The following is a 19437-nucleotide window of genomic DNA, read 5'->3' on the forward strand; positions in this document are numbered from 1 at the left end:
CAAGGGTATAGTACAGATATTTAACCATGTGCACTATTTTCGTATATTACTCAAGGAACCAGTTCAGTATATGAAGCGTCGCTGTACACGAGATATACTATATATAATATAACGGGCAGCAGTCACAGCCCCCTCTTCCTGTGCCAGAAAGACCACTACGGGCTCACCATAGCTCATGCTACTTTGAACTTTTGTTCAGAGTAACAATCTAAAATAACAATACAATGTGGACCTGTCCGCTATGCATTAGCACACGTACATTAAATTATGTTGGTATTTGTATAACTACCGAACAAATGGGATTTTTGCTCAATTGATAGTAAAAGACATTGTACTTTCAATTTTTTAATTCAAGTAAATTACATGTGTACAGCAGAAACCTCATAAAATTGGGCATTATCAGTCTTGCCACAAAACCACAATGGTTACAGTTTTGTTTCTATCACTAACATGTAAAACAACTTGTAAACTAGTTCTCCTCTTCAAGCATCAGAAAAAAATTATTACTGCTCCTAGCTATTGTACATATTCAGGCCATCACTATTAATCTTCTATGAAGATTCACCTAGAATAACTTGTAGCACTGCATAATCTATATGCAGATCAAGTAGCTCTGCATAATCTATATGCCGAGCCAAACACATTTACTAGATTATCTATTTTGAAGGATTTTAAATGTAATTGATAGCCTACACATGCAATTCATGCATTTGCAATCAATTCATTAATTTACATGAAATATACATTGCCAATGATAATTTGTTATGGATGAAAAGTTATATTACTGTAAAAAAAATCAATTTATTGATAATGTGCATACGAGACATACCTCACCATACCCCAAGCATTATGTTGGGTCTTTAGAAAACTAGTGATAAAAAAAAATGAATTTGGAGAACTACTAGTAACTATCTTGTTATAATTTAGGTAATGTGAATTTGCCTAAAGTTATAAATTACAGTAATATGGAGATGAGACAAAAAAGTGTCATGTAAATGGCATAGCATCTTGCCACAAGAGAGAGAGAAGATGAACATTGTATATGATATGATGTAAATGGTCAACAAAGTAATTACGAATAATATGGAAAACGATGAATAACATCTAAAACACTCAGTAGCTGGTTTGTCTGAATACACAAATTCGTTGGTACCACAGTCTGCCGTGCTAATTTTATTCCATGCCATCTCTGGACCGATCATCTGTAATTTCACCATTCTCTGGACTGCCGTCTCTAAAGAAAAAAAAATGAATACACTTAATAATCCACAAAATTTGAGATTATAACACTGTATAAGATGAAAAAAATGTAATTATTATTTCAAACTGCTAGCATTTATCATTATGTAGCCATTAGCAATGGAGTAGGCCTGTGGATGTATTAGCATATCAGTAAGGTATGGAACATCTGAATTTGTACATTATTTTTGCTTAAATAATTTGCATATTGGTACAATTCTGGAAGATTAACTCCTAATTTGTGAGTACACACACTTAAATGACAACTTATAAATTATATTAGCAGATACGTATACTGTATCTCTCACACTAGTCAAGGGGGGGGGGGGAAGACACTTATTTGTACTGTGGCTAACTGCACTAGGCGGTTAGCCACAGTACACTGCCATTGTTTGGTACATCTAAGCATCTTGAAATGACTGCTCATGTTCCTTTACAAAACAAACGTGTGGAAAATTATTCATTTACAGGATTTAGTGACCAGGTTTCTGATAATAGCAGCATTGTGCCAAGAACTAGCAATGAGCATAGTATGGTGGGAGGCGGAACCCTGCCGAGTGAGGTAGCGTCACCAGCCGCCAGCCGTGTGGTGGTGGTATGTTGTTTGGATTCACCAGACTACTTTAATGGTTCATTATGGTGAACAAAAATAAAGATAGTTATATATAAAGTGTCTATAAAGTATTAAACAGGATAACGGTATGTTTTATTGTTCAAAAAAATATAATACTTAACAGATATTAGTGACATGAATATATCTGTGTACCAATATTCTAGGATACATTTATTATTGACAGCCCAACACATTGCACTTAAAAAATCCATGAAAAAAATATTACATATTCAATGTGTGCTGTTAGAATTTAGTGCCAAATATGTGTCGTGACAAGGCTGAACGCTGATTATCGCAGTCACCAGAAATGCTTAGCAATTCAAAATGTTGCATGAAAATGTGGATGGATGGGAATAGGTGGATGGATGGATGAAGATAGAGGGATAGATGGATAAATTAGGATAGATGGATGGGGGAAAGATGAATGGAGATAGATAGATAGATATATATATATATATATAGTGTATGTATATATATATATATATATATATATATATATTAATATATATATATATATATATATATATATATATATATAGTGTATATATTAATATATATATATATATATATATAGTGTATATATTAATATATATATATATATATATATATATATATATATATATATATGTCGTACCTAGTAGCCAGAACTCACTTCTCAGCCTACTATGCAAGGCCCGATTTGCCTAATAAGCCAAGTTTTCCTGAATTAATATATTTTCTCTAATTTTTTTCTTATGAAATGGTAAAGCTACCCATTTCATTATGTATGAGGTCAATTTTATTTTATTGGAGTTAAAATTAACGTAGATATATGACCGAACCTAACCAACCCTACCTAACCTAACCGATCTCTATAGGGTAGGTTGGGTTAGGTAGCCGAAAAAGTTAGGTTAGGTTAGGTTAGGTAGGTTAGGTAGTCGAAAAACAATTATTTCATGAAAACTAGGCTTATTAGGCAAATCGGGCCTTGCATAGTAGGCTGAGAAGTGTGTTCTGGCTACTAGGTACGACATATAATATATATATATATATATATATATATATATATATATATATATATATATATATATATATATATATATATATATATATATTGTAATAGCAAAAAACTTTTATTGTTCTATGAATATAATATTTGTAACAAATATGCTCACCATATTTTGAGTACTGTATAGTGATGGCCCACATATTTTATTACATAAATTTATCACATTACACACACATTACTGAAAAAATTCACCCCCCTCCCCCCCGATCAGGGAATGCATTGTAACAATGTTAGAAAAATTTGTTTTTTTCTTGCATACTGGGCTGCTGTCAGCTATTAATATCCTGATTCCTGGGGGTATGTAACAAAACGGAGGCCTGGTCGGGAACCGGGCCACGGGTGACGTTAAGCCCTGAAATCATCTCTAGATGACTTCCTATGGATTAAAACAATTTTTTTTTTACCTCCTATCTGGTACTTCTGCCGGTACGTGATCCTGTGGCTTTCTGTTGTCTTCTGTATCCCGTGACACACACTCTTTAGAAGTTCTGTCTTTTGATGCTCTGTCTTTTGATGTTCTGTCCTTAGAAGTTCTGTCTTTTGATGCTCGCTCTCTCGACGGTGACCTGTCACGTGAACGAGTATGACGCTCTCTCGACCTAGACCTTCTAGTTCGTCTTGACCTTTCCTTGCTTCTTGAATGACGCCTGAGGAGTGTAGCTAAATTAATCTCCATCAAAATTTAAAAATTAAACATAAATCACTTAAATTTACTTAAAACATTACACAGACCACTAAAGCAACTTATTTCAGAAGGCCATTTTTGCATTCAATTATTAAAAACTGCCAAGTGATTGTAACCCTACAAGTGCAAAGCAAAAACTCTTGCCAGTATCAACTTAATGTACCTTCTAAAATTTATACTCTTAACAACTTGCAGTATTTACCTCCTTAAAAATAGATACATAAAATCTATATACATTGAAGTACTTGATTATCCGAGGTGATCAATTGCAGGGATCTATGCATTACCCTCAGTTACTCAAAAATCCCATTTGCATGTATTTGACTTAAGTACAGTCTGTATGAATGAAGATTCGAAGTGTGTACACAATGCAAATGTGTACCAAAATAAATTTTCTGAACACATGTACACAGAATATGCAATTTTATATACATAACAGACAATGATACCCAATTCTCTTCATACACGCACACAATACAAATAATCTTCACATGTTCTTCTCCATCACTAGCAGGTTGTAAAAGAGCAGTTACAAGCATGGCAAGCTTCCAGTGGAATGTGTCAAGCATTTAACATTGTTTAGGAAGCATTATACTGGTAGCATGAACCCAGTTTGAATGGGTCATATGTATATGAAGCAAGATCTAGTCACTGGGGCCCTTGTTAACCAGCCTGCTATCTATAGTCAGCCAGCCAGTTACTCAGTTCACTATCCATCCTGTCTACTGTTTTCTATCCTGCAAGCCAACCCAACTAATTAACCAGCCATTAGTTTAAATTAATAATTGCTGGCTTAACAAGAACAGAAAGGGACCTGTCAACATGTTACCAACCCCAACTCACTGGCTCACTTTCTAACTTGAAAAATTTAAATATTCTATACTTGCTGTATTTAACTAAAAAATATTTTAATATTTCATTATCAAAGTAATAATACGTAGTGTAGAAATTAAAATCCGAGGGATACCGGATCAAGATATATACCCAATGAAACAAAGTATACCCTATTTAGTTCATTCCAGGTAGGCACTCACGATTTTGTAAGACTTATCAAGTTCCTCATAACGGCCAGTAACATTTTTGATAGTCTGTCCCGGATTCAGTTGCGACCAACTTCCTGGACAACTGATTATATTCAAGCAGGAATCCACTTCACTAGGACTGATTTCAATCCACTAGCATTGCTTCAGTCTCTGATATTAAGACTGGGTGATTATCTCGGATAAACAAAACTGTAAATTTTGTACATTTTTGGGGGCATAAATACTGCATAACCTAATCTGTATTGCTAAACATATTTATAAACATTTATGTATACCCAATTACATGAACCTTCATGGGTAAGCAGACAACTAGAGGGATGCAAATTGCAGGGATCTGGTCGAGTTAACAGTTCCACTGCAGCTTGCTCCAAAAACATGCCAAAGACTTAAACACCCCCTTCACCCTGAAATTGAAATTAACAATTTCAATTCAATTTCAATTTGCCCCCTCACTCCACAAATGACTGGTAAACTACAGGCATATGTATCTAAACTTAAGATTTTTACTGAACACCCTGATGATAATTTTACTGTTACCTTCTCATATCCAGTGTCTAGAGGTAAGCTAAATTAGCGACAACATTTTCAATACAGACAATATACCTGCGGTCTCGGGACCTTGATCTTGAGTGGGATCTATAGTAACGCTCACGGGATCTGGAGCGACGACGGCGCCTTTCACGAGATCGTGTTCGAGACCTTGACCTCCGTCGACGCCTCTCTCTGTCACCCTCCCGATACCTCTCTCTCCTGTCGCGGTCACTCTCACGATAACGCTCTCGATCACGGTCGTGATCCCTGTTGAATTAAAACGATTATTAATAAGATGTATTAACGAAGAAATAAACAAATATTAGAGTTCTGTACATTAACTTTTATAAAATATGGGTGACTAGGAATAACCCAAAATGTAGAGTTTAAAACTAAGTACAGCAAACATTGATTGCAGCCAACTGAGGCAGGTGTCCCTGGTTCCTACAACCAGAATACCTCAATACATACAATCATATAAATAAATTAGTGGGCACATGTCCACTACATATTCAGATACCATTTAACAGAATGAAACCAAACTGGTGTGGCAGCCTTATGGCTAGGAAAGCTATATGGAGGTTCCAGTTACTGGGACCATCCTTTAGGGATGATTTTTTTTTTTATAATAATTGGTATGTTAAAACCTGTTTAGTGTCTCATCACAGTTCATCTTTTTTTAATCAGATACATTCTAAAGACCACATGTTCTTGTGGATACTAAGGCAGAAGGTGGGACCTCTACTCAACCAATACTGTTAAAATATTGTTCACAGATGTCAAAACTTATTAGGCCTTAGGCTGCTTGTAATGCACGTAAGCATTTTTGGAAATTAAGACAGGTGTACCTATTTATTATAATAATTAAGAGTACAGTGGAACCTCGGTTTTTTAATGTTCCCCTTTTCAAATTTGTTGGTTCTCTAGCTCAATTTCTTCTAAAAATTTGACTCGGTATTCATGGTTTGCCTCGGTACTAGAGTTTGTTGATGCACGCATAGACCGACCGAGCACATGGCACGCTTCAGTTTACCAGTGTCTCCCACCTAGTGACGACTGCGCTTGAATTCTCTGAAGAATTTCATTATTTTTTTGTGCTTTTTTTGGTTTCTGAACATAAAAGTTATTAATATATATCACACCATGGATTCCAAGAAAGTCAGTGGTAATATTCAACCTAAGAAAATAGTTGTGAGGATGACGATAGCAGAAAAACAAGAGATCAATCATAGTGAGAATGTAATGTCCTACTACACACAAGTGTTAAAACATAGGGAAAAAAGAAGTGCCTATAAACAGTAAGACAAGCAAGCAGTAAGCCACAACCAGGTCCTAGTGGTATGCCTGCAAAACGTAAGAGTGTACTCCAGAAATGTCATTACTGCTGTTATAATGGAAGGGGACTCCCCTTCCAAACACTAACACCTCTCCCCCTACTCCCTTTCCTCACCATCTTCCATACACCAACAAGAGTCCTCAATAAAGGCAAGATATACTTGTACATACTTGTACATATTGCGAACACATTGATACCAAAATGAAAGACCTAGGATGAGAATTGAGGTGACCAAAGTGAAAAAAAAAAAGAGTACTGTATACACAATTTTTGCTCTTGGGCACTCACGGGTAATGAGCTGCCAATTTCTCGGTTTGGTGTGGCGATATGCCTGGATTTTGACTATATGCATATATTTCCTGTAGGGAATTCTATTGTGAGCACATTGATACCAAAATGAAAAATCCTAGGACGATAATTCAGATGACAAAGTGTTAATATTTTTGGAACACTCGATTTTCGGCACACAGGGGGAATGTCCCAATAAACACAGCGCATCACAGTGGTTAGGGTTTAAACTATATATGATTATACTTTTACTAGGAAAAAACTTGCCTTGTAACGTCGTAATCAGCAATTTCACCAAATCGAGCATTTCTTTCTAGTTCCCTTTCTTCACGACGTTTCTCTCTTCGGCTTTCTACTGTTTTCTGTAAAAGAAAGGCATCAAACATAATTAACTGAAATTGATGCTCTTAAAATGACTCAAGATTAAATTAAAACATCAAGACAACGCTTCATAAAAAGACATTTATGGTAAATGAAAAAATCCTCATTAGCAAAAAGTATGTTTAAATATCACATCATAATACCGGTGATATTAATTCTAATTTTTTTTTACGCTACCACAAAAATTTATTCAAGAACTGCTAACGATGTCAGCTAGAGTTATACGAGGAATAGTTTTGCTATGACCACAATCTATAACAAAAGACAATGTGGATGAAATTAGTTCTCATCTTTTTGGTGAAAGTCAGTGCAACATTATTATCCTCACAAAAGTTGCTCAGGGAATAATGTAATGGTGGGACAAAGGTCAAAACATCAGGACTAGTATAAGAAAGGTTTCACAAGCTGAATGAATGGATGAATGCTTCATTGAGGGGCACTAGCCTCTGCTAATCTGTTTAGAATTGAAAACACGAATCCATTTTGCAAATAATTTGTGTTATATTTCTGTAAAACATACCAACTCCCTCATGTTCATATCCTGTAAGGTGTGCTCAAACAAATTAGCTGTTCTTTCTAACTGACAATGATGTAGAATACTTTGTACAATGAAAATTTTAATTTGGAATTTACAAATGTTCTCTCGAAAGCTAAATGATACCAAAATGAATGCAAGGTGTTGAAACATACTTTGACTCCAAGAACAATAAGTGAAAGCATTTCGTAGAAAAGCAATACTAAGAAAGAAAATCTAAAAATTAAAAATTTAAAACAAAATACAACCAGTTAATGGAACAAATATTCCTCAGGATTTGCTGGTAATATCACATACCACACCATGGTATTATTACTGCACATTCATCTCATTTAGGAGGCAGGAACATGCTGTTCAATGATTAATAACTCCTCCCCCACCCCTCAGGAAAATTCTTCAAATAGGGTTTGCTGCCATGTTAGTTAAACAAGTTCCAGAATATTTATGTAGGAACCTTTTTATTATAATAAAGCTGATCCCCCATATTAAGACAAAGTTTACTGCCCTTTCTTATCTTGCGGTCACCCGCCAAACACACACCAAAACTACGACGTTGGTACAACGTTCGAACAAGTTTTAACACCACCTAACCAGTTATAACAACCAATATAGCAACGTTCTAATACGTCAAACACGTTAAGCAAAGATGTAACAACTTTATTACAAGTTGTAACAAGCGGAAAATAGACAGTTACGGTTTGTGTTTCCAGGGCATTTACTTGTCAAATGCAGGAGGTGGCAAAGAAACCTTTACCACTATTGCCAGTAAACAACCAAGCACAAGAATGATCAAAAATACAAAATTGGACTACATATTACCACTTACCTTCAATTCCTCAAGCTTTTCTCTAATCTTAATAAATCCCAAATGAAGCTTCCCACCAAAGTGGTCAGCTAAACGTCTGTCATTGTCATGGATACCCAAATATGCTGAACACACTTCACAGACGCGCAACTTCTGTTGTTGGTAACTTGAAGCAGGCATAGAATTGCGATACTCTTGCTCTGCAGCAGCTTTCCGCTTACGTAGGTCTTCCACTTCTTCCATGAGTTTCATACTTTCCTGGGAATATTTTAAATAAAATTCTTATGTAAAGTACACGTCAGCTCTTGCATTATTATTTTTTTTTTTTTAACCCAACCAACCTCTAGATTTTTTCCTAATACAGCTGCAGAACATTGAGAAGCAAAATCAGCATGTAGGATTCCAAGGCATATATTTTAAATCCTTCAAAATGTAAGTAAACACCATATGTTTAATGAATATCCTACACATGACTACCACCCCCCCTCAAACAAGTTATATAAAATTTTACAAATATCTCACCTCAACCATTCCATCGGCACCAAGACCTTCAGCTTTTGCCAACTTCTTTCCAATCTGTTCAGCCAGGTCATGGACTTTATTAGCTTTTGCTGCAACTTCTGCACTTAATTCCTCCTGAGTCTCTGCCAATCGCTTTTTGGCAGATTCTGTTCGCCTGTCACAATCTGTGATGAATGATTGTAGATGTTCCATAGCCTGTAATCAAAACCAATGAAGACTTGTCCAGATCAATTTGACCCAATGCCGGTTCCTTGTAACAGCTTCCAATGCCCTCTCATGGTAAATTTACTTAAATAAGATTAAAATATAATGAAATGTAGATACCAAAATCAAGCTTTGTTTTATCTGAACTATTTACACTTCATATTCATTTACACTTTATATTTACACTTCATGTTCAAACATGGGTGAAAACCAAGCATACATTTTCTTCAATAGCAAAGGTGCATCAAGGCATATATAAAATAAAGACAATTCTGCTGTGAATAATCAGCTGCAAACTGAGTATGTATGAACTATAAAGGATTACCTAATCATAATATATATTTATTCTAGGCAATTAAGTTAGCGTGTTGGTTCAATCACACACAGTACAGACTGACACACACAACTACCCACAAATCTATACAATAATCAAACAATTCCCACAATGCTATTCAACACACGATTCAATATTTTCACACATTAACAAAATAAGCAAAAACTTACGAAAGTTGTAAGTTTAATGTTAGTTTTTTTTGGTAAATATAAACTACTTACATCAATGTCATAGAAGTAATCTTTCTGAGCTGAAGCCTGTTCATAATCAGCTCGAAGTGCAAGGTCATGTACCTTGGGACACTCGCCCAAGTCCATACGCTGCAAAAGCAAGCAATTTATTATCTTCCAAAAGTAATGGCTGTATGCATTTTCCTTAATAATACATTGTTGTTGTTGTTTTAATAAATTGCTAAATGTTTATCCCAATAACAACACTGCAATTAACAACATTACAAAAGTAATAATGCCCAGACAAGGGCAAGGCCACAAACACATCAGCTACTACTGCTCAATATATCTTGACACTTCTTATAAATACAAAATGTCAGTAGTACAGTAGTTTGCTCTACGGTGGGAAAATAATGATTGGAGATAAGCGAAGGAAAAATTAATGACACACCTTCCCTATGATTTACTTCAAGACTTTAGATACAAGGGAAGTTTTACCAGAGGATAATAGATAAGACACTTGACAACTCCCTTCTGGCTCAGTATAACAATCGTGTAAAAGTGGTGTCCCAAAGGATTAAAAATGGAGCAAGAATCTACACACAGTAGGGGTCTGACAGCTGAGTGGACAGCGCTTCGTATTCGTAGTCCTGAGGTTCCGGGTTCGATCCCCGGTGGAGGCGGAAACAAATGGGCAGTTTCTTTCAACCTGATGCCCCTGTTACCTAGCAGTAAATAGGTACCTGGGAGCTAGACAGCTGCTACGGGCTGCTTCCTAGGGGGTGTATAACAAAAAGGCCAGGTCAAGCACCAGGCTGCGGGGAAGCTAAGCCCCAAAATCATCTCAAGATAACCAGTGTTATAGAAATTAGTTAAAGTAGAGAGGGCAATTTGTTGATGTCATGCCATATATTTTAAACTGCACTATAAAATGGAAAAAAAAAGTGACCAAGAGGTTAGCTATGTAAGGAGAAAGAGGTAGCAGATATAGATAGCTATCAAAATAAGAAAGGGATGGAATACTATCAGAAGACATGGAGTACAGTAGAACCTCGAGTGACGACTGCCTCAAATGGCGACCAATTTGGGTAACGAACGCCACGGTCGCCGAAACAATTTGTCTCGTTAGGCGACCACTTTGAATAACTCAACACCAAATGGTGGGATTGCGGGCTGCTTCTTGCACAACGCCTCCGACGATGCAAATAAATTATTTTTCTTTGTTTAAAGATGCCATTGATGCTGGGATGTTGCAAAGCATTGACTTTTGTAGAAAAACGAAATTCATTTTTTTTAAAGAAAGAACAAATGTCAAAAAGGTTCGTTCGGTGTTTGTCAGATAGGCTGCTCCATTATTGAGAAATAAATTAAAAATACAAAAATGGAACACATTTCAAACAAAGATTGTCATAATGGAGCAGCCTACCTGCCGAACACCAAACGAACCTTATTAACATTTGTTCAGCTTTTCAAAATTCTTTTTTTTTTTTTTTTAATTTCTAATTTTTTAAGAAACATGGAGCAGTCTACCTGACAAACACCGAACGAACCTTTTGGTATACAAAAAATTTAAAATTGAACAAATTTGAAGAAAAAAAATGTCAAAGGTTTGTTCTGTGTATGTAAGGTAGGCTGCTCCATTATTTAAAACATCGAATATCATATTGATGTTTTTCGGTGGTAGAACGGATTATTCCTATTTACATTCTTTTCAATCGGGAACTTCGTTTTGAATGACATCAATTTCACATGACCATGGCGCCGGAACGGATTAAAGTCGTTATTCGAGGTTCCACTGTACAGTATATTTAAAACTAGCAAGGGAAACTATTCCCAGCTGGGCAATCCTACTTTTCCCCTCCAATTGCATTTGCAACATTTTAAATCAGAGGAATACAAGTTCAAATTGCTATACAAATTACAAATGGGTTAACTGTATCAGCGTGATCAAGGAGAGTAACCACAGGCTGACCAGTACCATAATACATGTTTGAAGGAGTACAGAGAACATAATTACAGAGAATGAGAACAATGGTATATGGAGTCTAGACCAATGCACTTAATGAAGACCTGTATAACAAGCACAGGGTGAAGGTGGAAAAAGTAAGAGGGAAAGCTGTGTACTGTACAGTACTAGTGTTCCCGATGTTTTTCAGCATCTTAAAAAGGGAGTACGATCTAGCTCTCGGCTCCTGCCTTCCGATTGTTGGAATCCAGTGCTTTCTATTCTCCCTCTACATTTTTGTTTAACCACATTTCTTCTTAAAACTGTGGAAGAAGCAGCAGCTACAACTTTGATCACATTCCACTTGTTGATCATCCACACCATACATCATTTTTTTACACATGACCCCATTTGCATTGTAACTCCTATGCCCTCAGCCTATTATCCTGGCCATCTTGTCAATACAGTACTCCACAATATTGTGGTATCATGCCTCCTCTGGCCCACTTCTTATCTAAAGTTGAATTCTCAGCTTTGCTGCAATGTTCTAGACTTTTTCACTCACAACACACTTCACAAGATGTGCCAAGTAACCTACTGGATTCCAGCACCTTGCCTAAGGCCACAAAACCTTGTTTGATTTCAATCAATTCTAGTCACAAGATAATTTCTTGACAGTGCTACATATACAGTAACTGAATTGACTTCAGAGTACAGTATTATTTATTCTCGGGGAAAAAAAAGTAAATTAAAATTTAATTACTGTACTCGTGCATTTGCTAGCTTCATGTACATATTTTAGTTTCACTGCACTGAATTACACAGTTCAGTGCATGCATTTCTCCACAGAAAGTTTTGAAGTCCTTTTCCCAATGTAAACATACTGCTATCATACTATGGAAATGAAATTCTTTGGTTGTATTAGGCTCTCCAGTATAACAACTGCCATTTCAGAGTCTACCATACAAAGATTACAAGGACACGTTTGATAAAGTCTACTATGCAAAGGTGACAAGGAAAATTTATACATTACAATAATGTACTAAATATGGTATGGCTCTAAAGCATGTTCATTCACTTTATCAAACTGGTCTTGCTGTGCTATAAAAAAGAAAGGTATAGCAATTGTAACTTCTCAACATTACACAGGGCACCTGTGTAGAAATTTTGTGCAATACTAATTTGACATATTGGAGGGGGTGGCATTAAGCAATGTGTGTGTGTGTAATTACCTAAGTGTAATTACCTAAGTGTAGTTACAGGATGAGAGCTACGCTCGTGGTGTCCCGTCTTCCCAGCACTCTGTCATATAACGCTTTGAAACTACTGACGGTCTTGGCCTCCACCACCTTCTCACTTAACTTGTTCCAACCGTCTACCACTCTATTTGCGAAGGTGAATTTTCTTATATTTCTTCGGCATCTGTGTTTAGCTAGTTTAAATCTATGACCTCTTGTTCTTGAAATTCCAGGTCTCAGGAAGTCTTCCCTGTCGATTTTATCAATTCCTGTTACTATTTTGTACGTAGTGATCATATCACCTCTTTTTCTTCTGTCTTCTAGTTTTGGCATATTTAATGCTTCTAACCTCTCCTCGTAGCTCTTGCCCTTCAGTTCTGGGAGCCACTTAGTAGCATGTCTTTGCACCTTTTCCAGTTTGTTGATGTGCTTCTTAAGATATGGGCACCACACAACAGCTGCATATTCTAGCTTTGGCCTAACAAAAGTCATGAACAATTTCTTTAGTATATCGCCATCCATGTATTTAAATGCAATTTTGAAGTTAGAAAGCATAGCATAGGCTCCTTGCACAATATTCTTTATGTGGTCCTCAGGTGATAGTTTTCTATCTACAACCACTCCTAGATCTCTTTCTTATCAGAATTCTTTAAAGATTTCTCACATAATATATAGGTTGTGTGGGGTCTATGTTCTCCTATTCCACATTCCATAACATGACATTTATTAACATTAAATTCCATTTGCCAAGTGGTGCTCCATATACTTATTTTGTCCAGGTCTTCTTGAAGGGTATGACAGTCATCTAAATTTCTTATCCTTCCTATTATCTTAGCATCATCAGCAAACATGTTCATATAATTCTGTATACCAACTGGTAGATCATTTATGTACACAATAAACATCACTGGTGCAAGAACTGAACCCTGTGGTACTCCACTTGACATTTCTCCATTCCGATACATTGCCTCTGATTACTGCCCTCATTTTTCTATCAGTCAGAAAATTTTTCATCCATGATAGAAGCTAACCTGTCACCCCTCCAATATTTTCCAGTTTCCAGAACAACCTCTTATGTGGAACTCTGTCGAAAGCCTTTTTTAGGTCCAGATAGATGCAGTCAACCCAACCATCTCTTTCCTGTAATATCTCTGTGGCCCGATCATAGAAACTGAGTAAATTCGATACACAGGATCTTCCAGATCGAAAACCATACTGTCTGTCTGATATTATATCATTTCTCTCCAGGTGTTCTACCCATTTAGTTTTGATTAGCTTTTCCAATACTTTCACTATTACACTTGTCAATGATACAGGTCTATAACTGAGGGGGTCTTCCCTGCTGCCACTTTTGTAGATTGGAACTATGTTAGCCTGTTTCCACATGTCTGCTACGATTCCTGTACACAGTGATGCCTGAAAGATCAGGTGAAGTGGAATGCTGAGCTCAGATGCACATTCTCTCAGAACCCATGGTGAAACGCCATCTGGGCCAGCTGCTTTGTTCCTCCCGAGCTCCTTTAGCATATTTTCCACTTCATCTCTAGACACCTCTATCCGCTCTATGTTGTTCTCTGGAATTCTTATTGTGTCTGGTTCTCTGAAGATTTCATTTTGTACAAACACACTTTGTAACTTTTCATTTAATGTTTCACACATTTCCTTTTCATTTTCCGTGAATCTGTTTCCCATTTTCAACCTCTGGATATTATCCTTTACCTGCAATTTGTTGTTTATGAATTTGTAGAATAGGCCCGGTTCTGTTTTACATTTATCTGCTATCCCTTTTTCAAAATTTCTTTCTGCCTCTCTCCTTACTGCTGTATAATTGTTTCTCGCATCTTTGTATCGCTGGTATGTTTGGGGGTTTGGCCTCTTCCTATACTGATTCCATTTTTGTGTCTTTTGGTCTCTTGCCCTCTCACAATTTCTGTCGAACCAATCCTGTTTTCTGGTCCTGCATCTCTGTTTTGGTATGAATGTTTTGGTATGAGTGTGTGTGTGTGTGTGTGTGTGTGTAATATGCTAAATGCCACCACCCAGTTACATGCCCAAATAACAATGACCTTCCATATACCACCATGCTTTTAAGTTCTTGTACACTAGTGCGTTCTCCAGATATCGTAGGATAAGAAAAGAATCCACTCTTGGGGTTACTCATTAATGCAATCAGACTTCATATGTAAACCACATATTAATTTGTTTCCAGTATACCGATGCTGGGGGAATAAGATGAAAACTAACTCAAATAGTCTTGTTAATTTACAAAGTATTTTACTCCATGACAAGCTTTAACCTGTTACCCTATTACTAACCTGTTGCCCTATTACGGGGTTTAACCTGCTGCCCAATTATCTACAACTGAAATTCGACAGCACAGGATAACTAATTCAAATAGAATGCATGCTCGGCCCACTCTACAGATCAGCTGTCAGTCACGCAAAATCATTTGATTGCTTCTTACTCACATTTTCTTTTCTCCAAGCCTAAGATGCAGCCCGGGGCCATCTAGACCAGCAATGGTTTCAGAAACATTTGTGTTGAAACTTAAAAAAGACAAAAAGGGGTATTGAGTGTCAAACCATTTAATGATTCATAAAAGGTTCAAATATACAGAAACCATTGAAAAATATAATACATGGCTGGAGCCCTAACTTTAAATCTTATTTACTGCTCTAATAGAAAACTGCAGATTACATTAAGCTTCCCAAGTTTATTCATACTGATGACAGTAAATTTCATTAAAAAAAATTAAATGGGCCATTTTATAAGGTACCGTATTTGCCGGCATATAAGATGCACTTTATTTTTATTTTTAAGTGTCTCAAAAAATTGCCGTGTCTAATGCGGCCTTATTATGGATGTGAGACAGTGCCATAGGCTAGGGAGCCGGACGAGCATTATGGCTAAGTTTGCTAGGCACAAAAATTGTTGCAAAATATTGAAAACAAGCAGTTATAGTGTTATCACAAACTTACAAAAAATTGCTTACAATACATTAGCAGTTATGAATAAGCTCACATCTTGCCACCTTACCCAGCATACATAACCCACACCTAATATGTTATACATTACTTAACAACTGGGTTACTTTAATAAACATTTATTCATTGTCTAAATGAAAAATGTTCCTAGACATTTGAAAGGCATGTTAAACTTTCATCTGCCTGTCAGCAGTCCCCGTGGCATAATGGTAAGACGCATTTGGCAGTGATGTGGGAGGCTGACTCCATACACAGTTTCAAATGTAGATATGATAGAGCCCAGTAGATTCAAGAATCTGTACACCAGTCGATTGACGGTTGAGAGGCGGGACCAAAGTGGCCTTTGGCCTGGGCTCGTATCCTGGCCAGGGAGGATTTACTGGCGCCAATCCTTAACACGGAGATCCTAAACAGCCTCTGTTTATCCAACAGTAAAATGGGTACCTGGTTGTTAAACTACTTAGCGGGTTGTAGTCCGGGAAATATTAGGAATAAGGACTTGCCTAAAACGTTTTGCGTGCTAGTGGCTGTACAAGAATGTAATAACTTGTGTATATTTAATAAAATAAAATAAATTACAATGAGTGAATGACAAAACCAGAATGCTGTGATGGTGCACTGCCCTGGTGGCCTGATGCAGGAACACAACATCACATCCAGAAATACAAGTTTCACATCCTGTACAGCAATTCTCTTGCCCAAAATATAAACTACATCACAGCTGATCTTAAGAGGTGATAAGAGTTGTGGTACAACATCCACATTAAAATATCTTTCAATAAATGATGAACGTGCTAAAAAGTTTTTCCCATAAAATATTCTTTTAAAATCCTGTGTGTCCTATGCGAGGGTGCGTAATTTACGCTGGCAAATATGGTAAAGTTTAATGTCCAGAGTATATGAATGATTTTTCAAATTATTAACACCCAGAAGTTACACAAAAATTTTAATCTATTGTTGAACCGCTTTGTGGTCATCTGATAAGTTTCTCAAGTGTTTTGGAAGTCACTTTGATGGTCACTGGGTATAAAAGAAGGCTGTATGCAGAATCAATCCAACTTCAACCTCTAATCCTGCTTTTCAACCTTCACAGGTCAATAAATGCTCTAACAATTATCGCAAATTACTGTAAACATCTTCATCTTGCTTGTAGCATGCATCAAAAATATTCAAGACTAGTGGGACTACCGGTACTACCAGAACCAGGGAAAAAAAATATTTACACGTCAATATTACAAGAATGGTTTGAGATTATAACTACTGTACAGGTGACAACTGGGAGCCTCAAGAATCACTCATCGGATACTGTAAATTTCCAAAACTCCCGTTCAATGTAGGTTACAAGAGTCTGGCGCCTATGACAGTTTCATGGGGAAACCTCTCCTTAAGAAGCACAGATCTGAATTAATTGATCAATCAGCATGATGACAAGGACCATGTTTTGTTCTTCGGTGAAACCTAAATTAACCTTTTTGTACTTTTTTAATGAGATGTTAGATACACAAATGATTATTTTTTTTTTTAACAAAATGTCATCTGCAAAATACAGAGGTGGATCATATCTGGGGCAAATTTTCACCCTCTGGTCATGGTATGCATGCAAGCACTGCAAGAGGGATCGATTCCAAAAGTACAATATATAAAAATATTTTATATATGTAAAAAAAAAAAAAAAAGTGTTGAATGTAATGAAACTGCAGTTTCTGGATGAGCCCCGGAGGCTCCCTGAAGCTATCTTACTGATCAAGTGTCATACTATTTGTATTCGAGTGCCATCAGTCACAGTTCTTTGCAAGCCTACTGGGGACCACGAGCCAGAACCTGGCCCCCTCCGAGGGATGAAGGGAGCCCATGAACACACTTTCAATGTAAAGTATGTCATCTTGCCATTGCCCAGGGAAGGCACCCGGAAGTCAGGCCACCACCAGTTAGTTCTTTGAATGATGAAAACCGGCGACCGGAGGGAGTGAGTGTCAGAAAGCTTCCGCGGCTCGCCCAGAAACTGGCGTTTTAGTACATTCGACACTGGTTTTCTGTGGGGACTTCAGTTGGCTCCCTAAAGCTGACTACCCACAGAGAAGGAAAACAAGGAATAACCCAGGAGGCAGCAGCCCCACAGATCACAACCATTTGCTACAGAAGTCCCAAAGCAACACAAAGCTGCAGAGGGGCCCCAAGGAGTCACGAGAGACCTGGCAACCAGAACCTTGACTGAACTCCAAAACCCCCTGCTCCCAAATACACTGTCAAAAACAGCACCAAAAGAGCGGCATACCTCCTAACATCATGGGCACGAGGGGTAGACTGCTGGCTGGCTAGACAATGACACTGCGGACAACCGGACACACACGAGCCCCAGAACAGGGAACCAGGGGAAACCAGAGCCACCTAGAGTGCATTTACGAACACAGAACCAGTAACCTACAGGAAGTGGTGAAAAGCCGCCACCGTGCACAGCTCACGATGCACCCCCAGCCAAACCTAAAAAGCATCCACCGCCAATGAACCAAGGAAGCTCGCCGTCTCATTCTTCACCAGAAGGAGGAGGAGCTGGCAACAAACTAACAAAACGACCACCAGGACCAAATGAACAAACCCCTGGCACCGGAGAATAGCACGAAACATGAACCCAACCCCCAGAGGCCAAAGCCAACAAGAAAAGTTTTTTCAGAAGCCATCATGAACCGAAAGGGCCACCACAAACTGAGGTGAAGAAAGGAAAGAACCCAGTCCAGAGACCCAGATGGCTCGGGCAGCGTATGAGCACGCCTTTGGTGAAATAAATGCACAAGAAATTGTGCGGAACAAGACAGAAGTGACATCCACCCCAAACGCATGCTGCAGTGGCTCCTCCAATGCCACACGATAAGTTACAGTATGTGATGATGTGTCAATCCAGAAAAAGCCGAGAGAAAGGCCAAAACAACCTTGTCCGATACCGACAAAACCCAAAAGAAAAGAAAAAATGTTGGAAAGCTCACCAAGAAACCTCATACTGTCATTGAAAAGACCACAGGTGGGACACCATCAAAGAAGTTACCTGATCACCATACAAATGGTGATACACACACGTCAGAAAGACACTGTATTACGGAGAAGGTTGAACCAGCTAGAACCTCACTGGCCCGACCCGCTGAAAGAAGCAGAGCCCCGTTTGCTTTCTGGGAAGGGAAGGGGGGTTCTTTTGCGTTTGTGAGGACACAGGTTGCCCTTTTCAACCAGGCAGGCGTCTGTTTTGATTCGCCTATCTTTCTGGGTGACTTCCCTGGTTGATGGCAAGACGACATCTTTAAATGTAAAGTGTTCATGGGCCATTGCTCCCTTTGCCTTTCTGAGGGGCCAAGTTCTGGCTCCTGGTCCAAGATAGGTTTACAAAGAACTGCGACTGATGATGCTCACACTTTAGTATGACACTTGATTAGCAAGATAGCTTCAGGAAGCCGACAGGGCTCCCCATAGAAAAATCTGGTTCTCCATCATGCTCAAATTTGAACTTGCCAGTAGGATAATGACAAAATGCTCACATTTACACACAG

The 19437-nt window shown here is 37.7% G+C and overlaps 1 protein-coding gene across 13 annotated transcripts in view; it reads right to left on the minus strand.

Moving 5' to 3' along the window:
* Positions 1 to 329: 329 nt before the first annotated feature.
* The window catches only part of LOC123773738 (putative RNA-binding protein Luc7-like 2), a 31624-nt gene continuing 12516 nt past the window's right edge, over positions 330 to 19437 (minus strand). For 5 of the 13 annotated variants that reach the window (XM_045767626.2, XM_069312374.1, XM_069312373.1 and 2 more), the window contains 7 exons: positions 9786 to 9884; positions 9027 to 9221; positions 8526 to 8762; positions 7051 to 7145; positions 5232 to 5426; positions 3305 to 3547; positions 330 to 1234 (listed from right to left, as the gene is read on the minus strand). In XM_045767626.2, coding sequence (XP_045623582.1) covers positions 1174 to 1234; positions 3305 to 3547; positions 5232 to 5426; positions 7051 to 7145; positions 8526 to 8762; positions 9027 to 9221; positions 9786 to 9884 — 1125 coding nt within the window. In that variant the 3' untranslated portion in view covers positions 330 to 1173. Of the gene's footprint in view, positions 1235 to 3304; positions 3548 to 5231; positions 5427 to 7050; positions 7146 to 8525; positions 8763 to 9026; positions 9222 to 9785; positions 9885 to 15385; positions 15464 to 19437 lie in introns of all 13 variants that reach the window. The other 8 variants (XM_045767623.2, XM_045767627.2, XM_069312370.1 and 5 more) reach the window with 3 other exon arrangements.

This window comes from Procambarus clarkii, chromosome 72 (assembly GCF_040958095.1).
Source record: "Procambarus clarkii isolate CNS0578487 chromosome 72, FALCON_Pclarkii_2.0, whole genome shotgun sequence".
Classification (NCBI taxonomy): domain Eukaryota; kingdom Metazoa; phylum Arthropoda; class Malacostraca; order Decapoda; family Cambaridae; genus Procambarus; species Procambarus clarkii.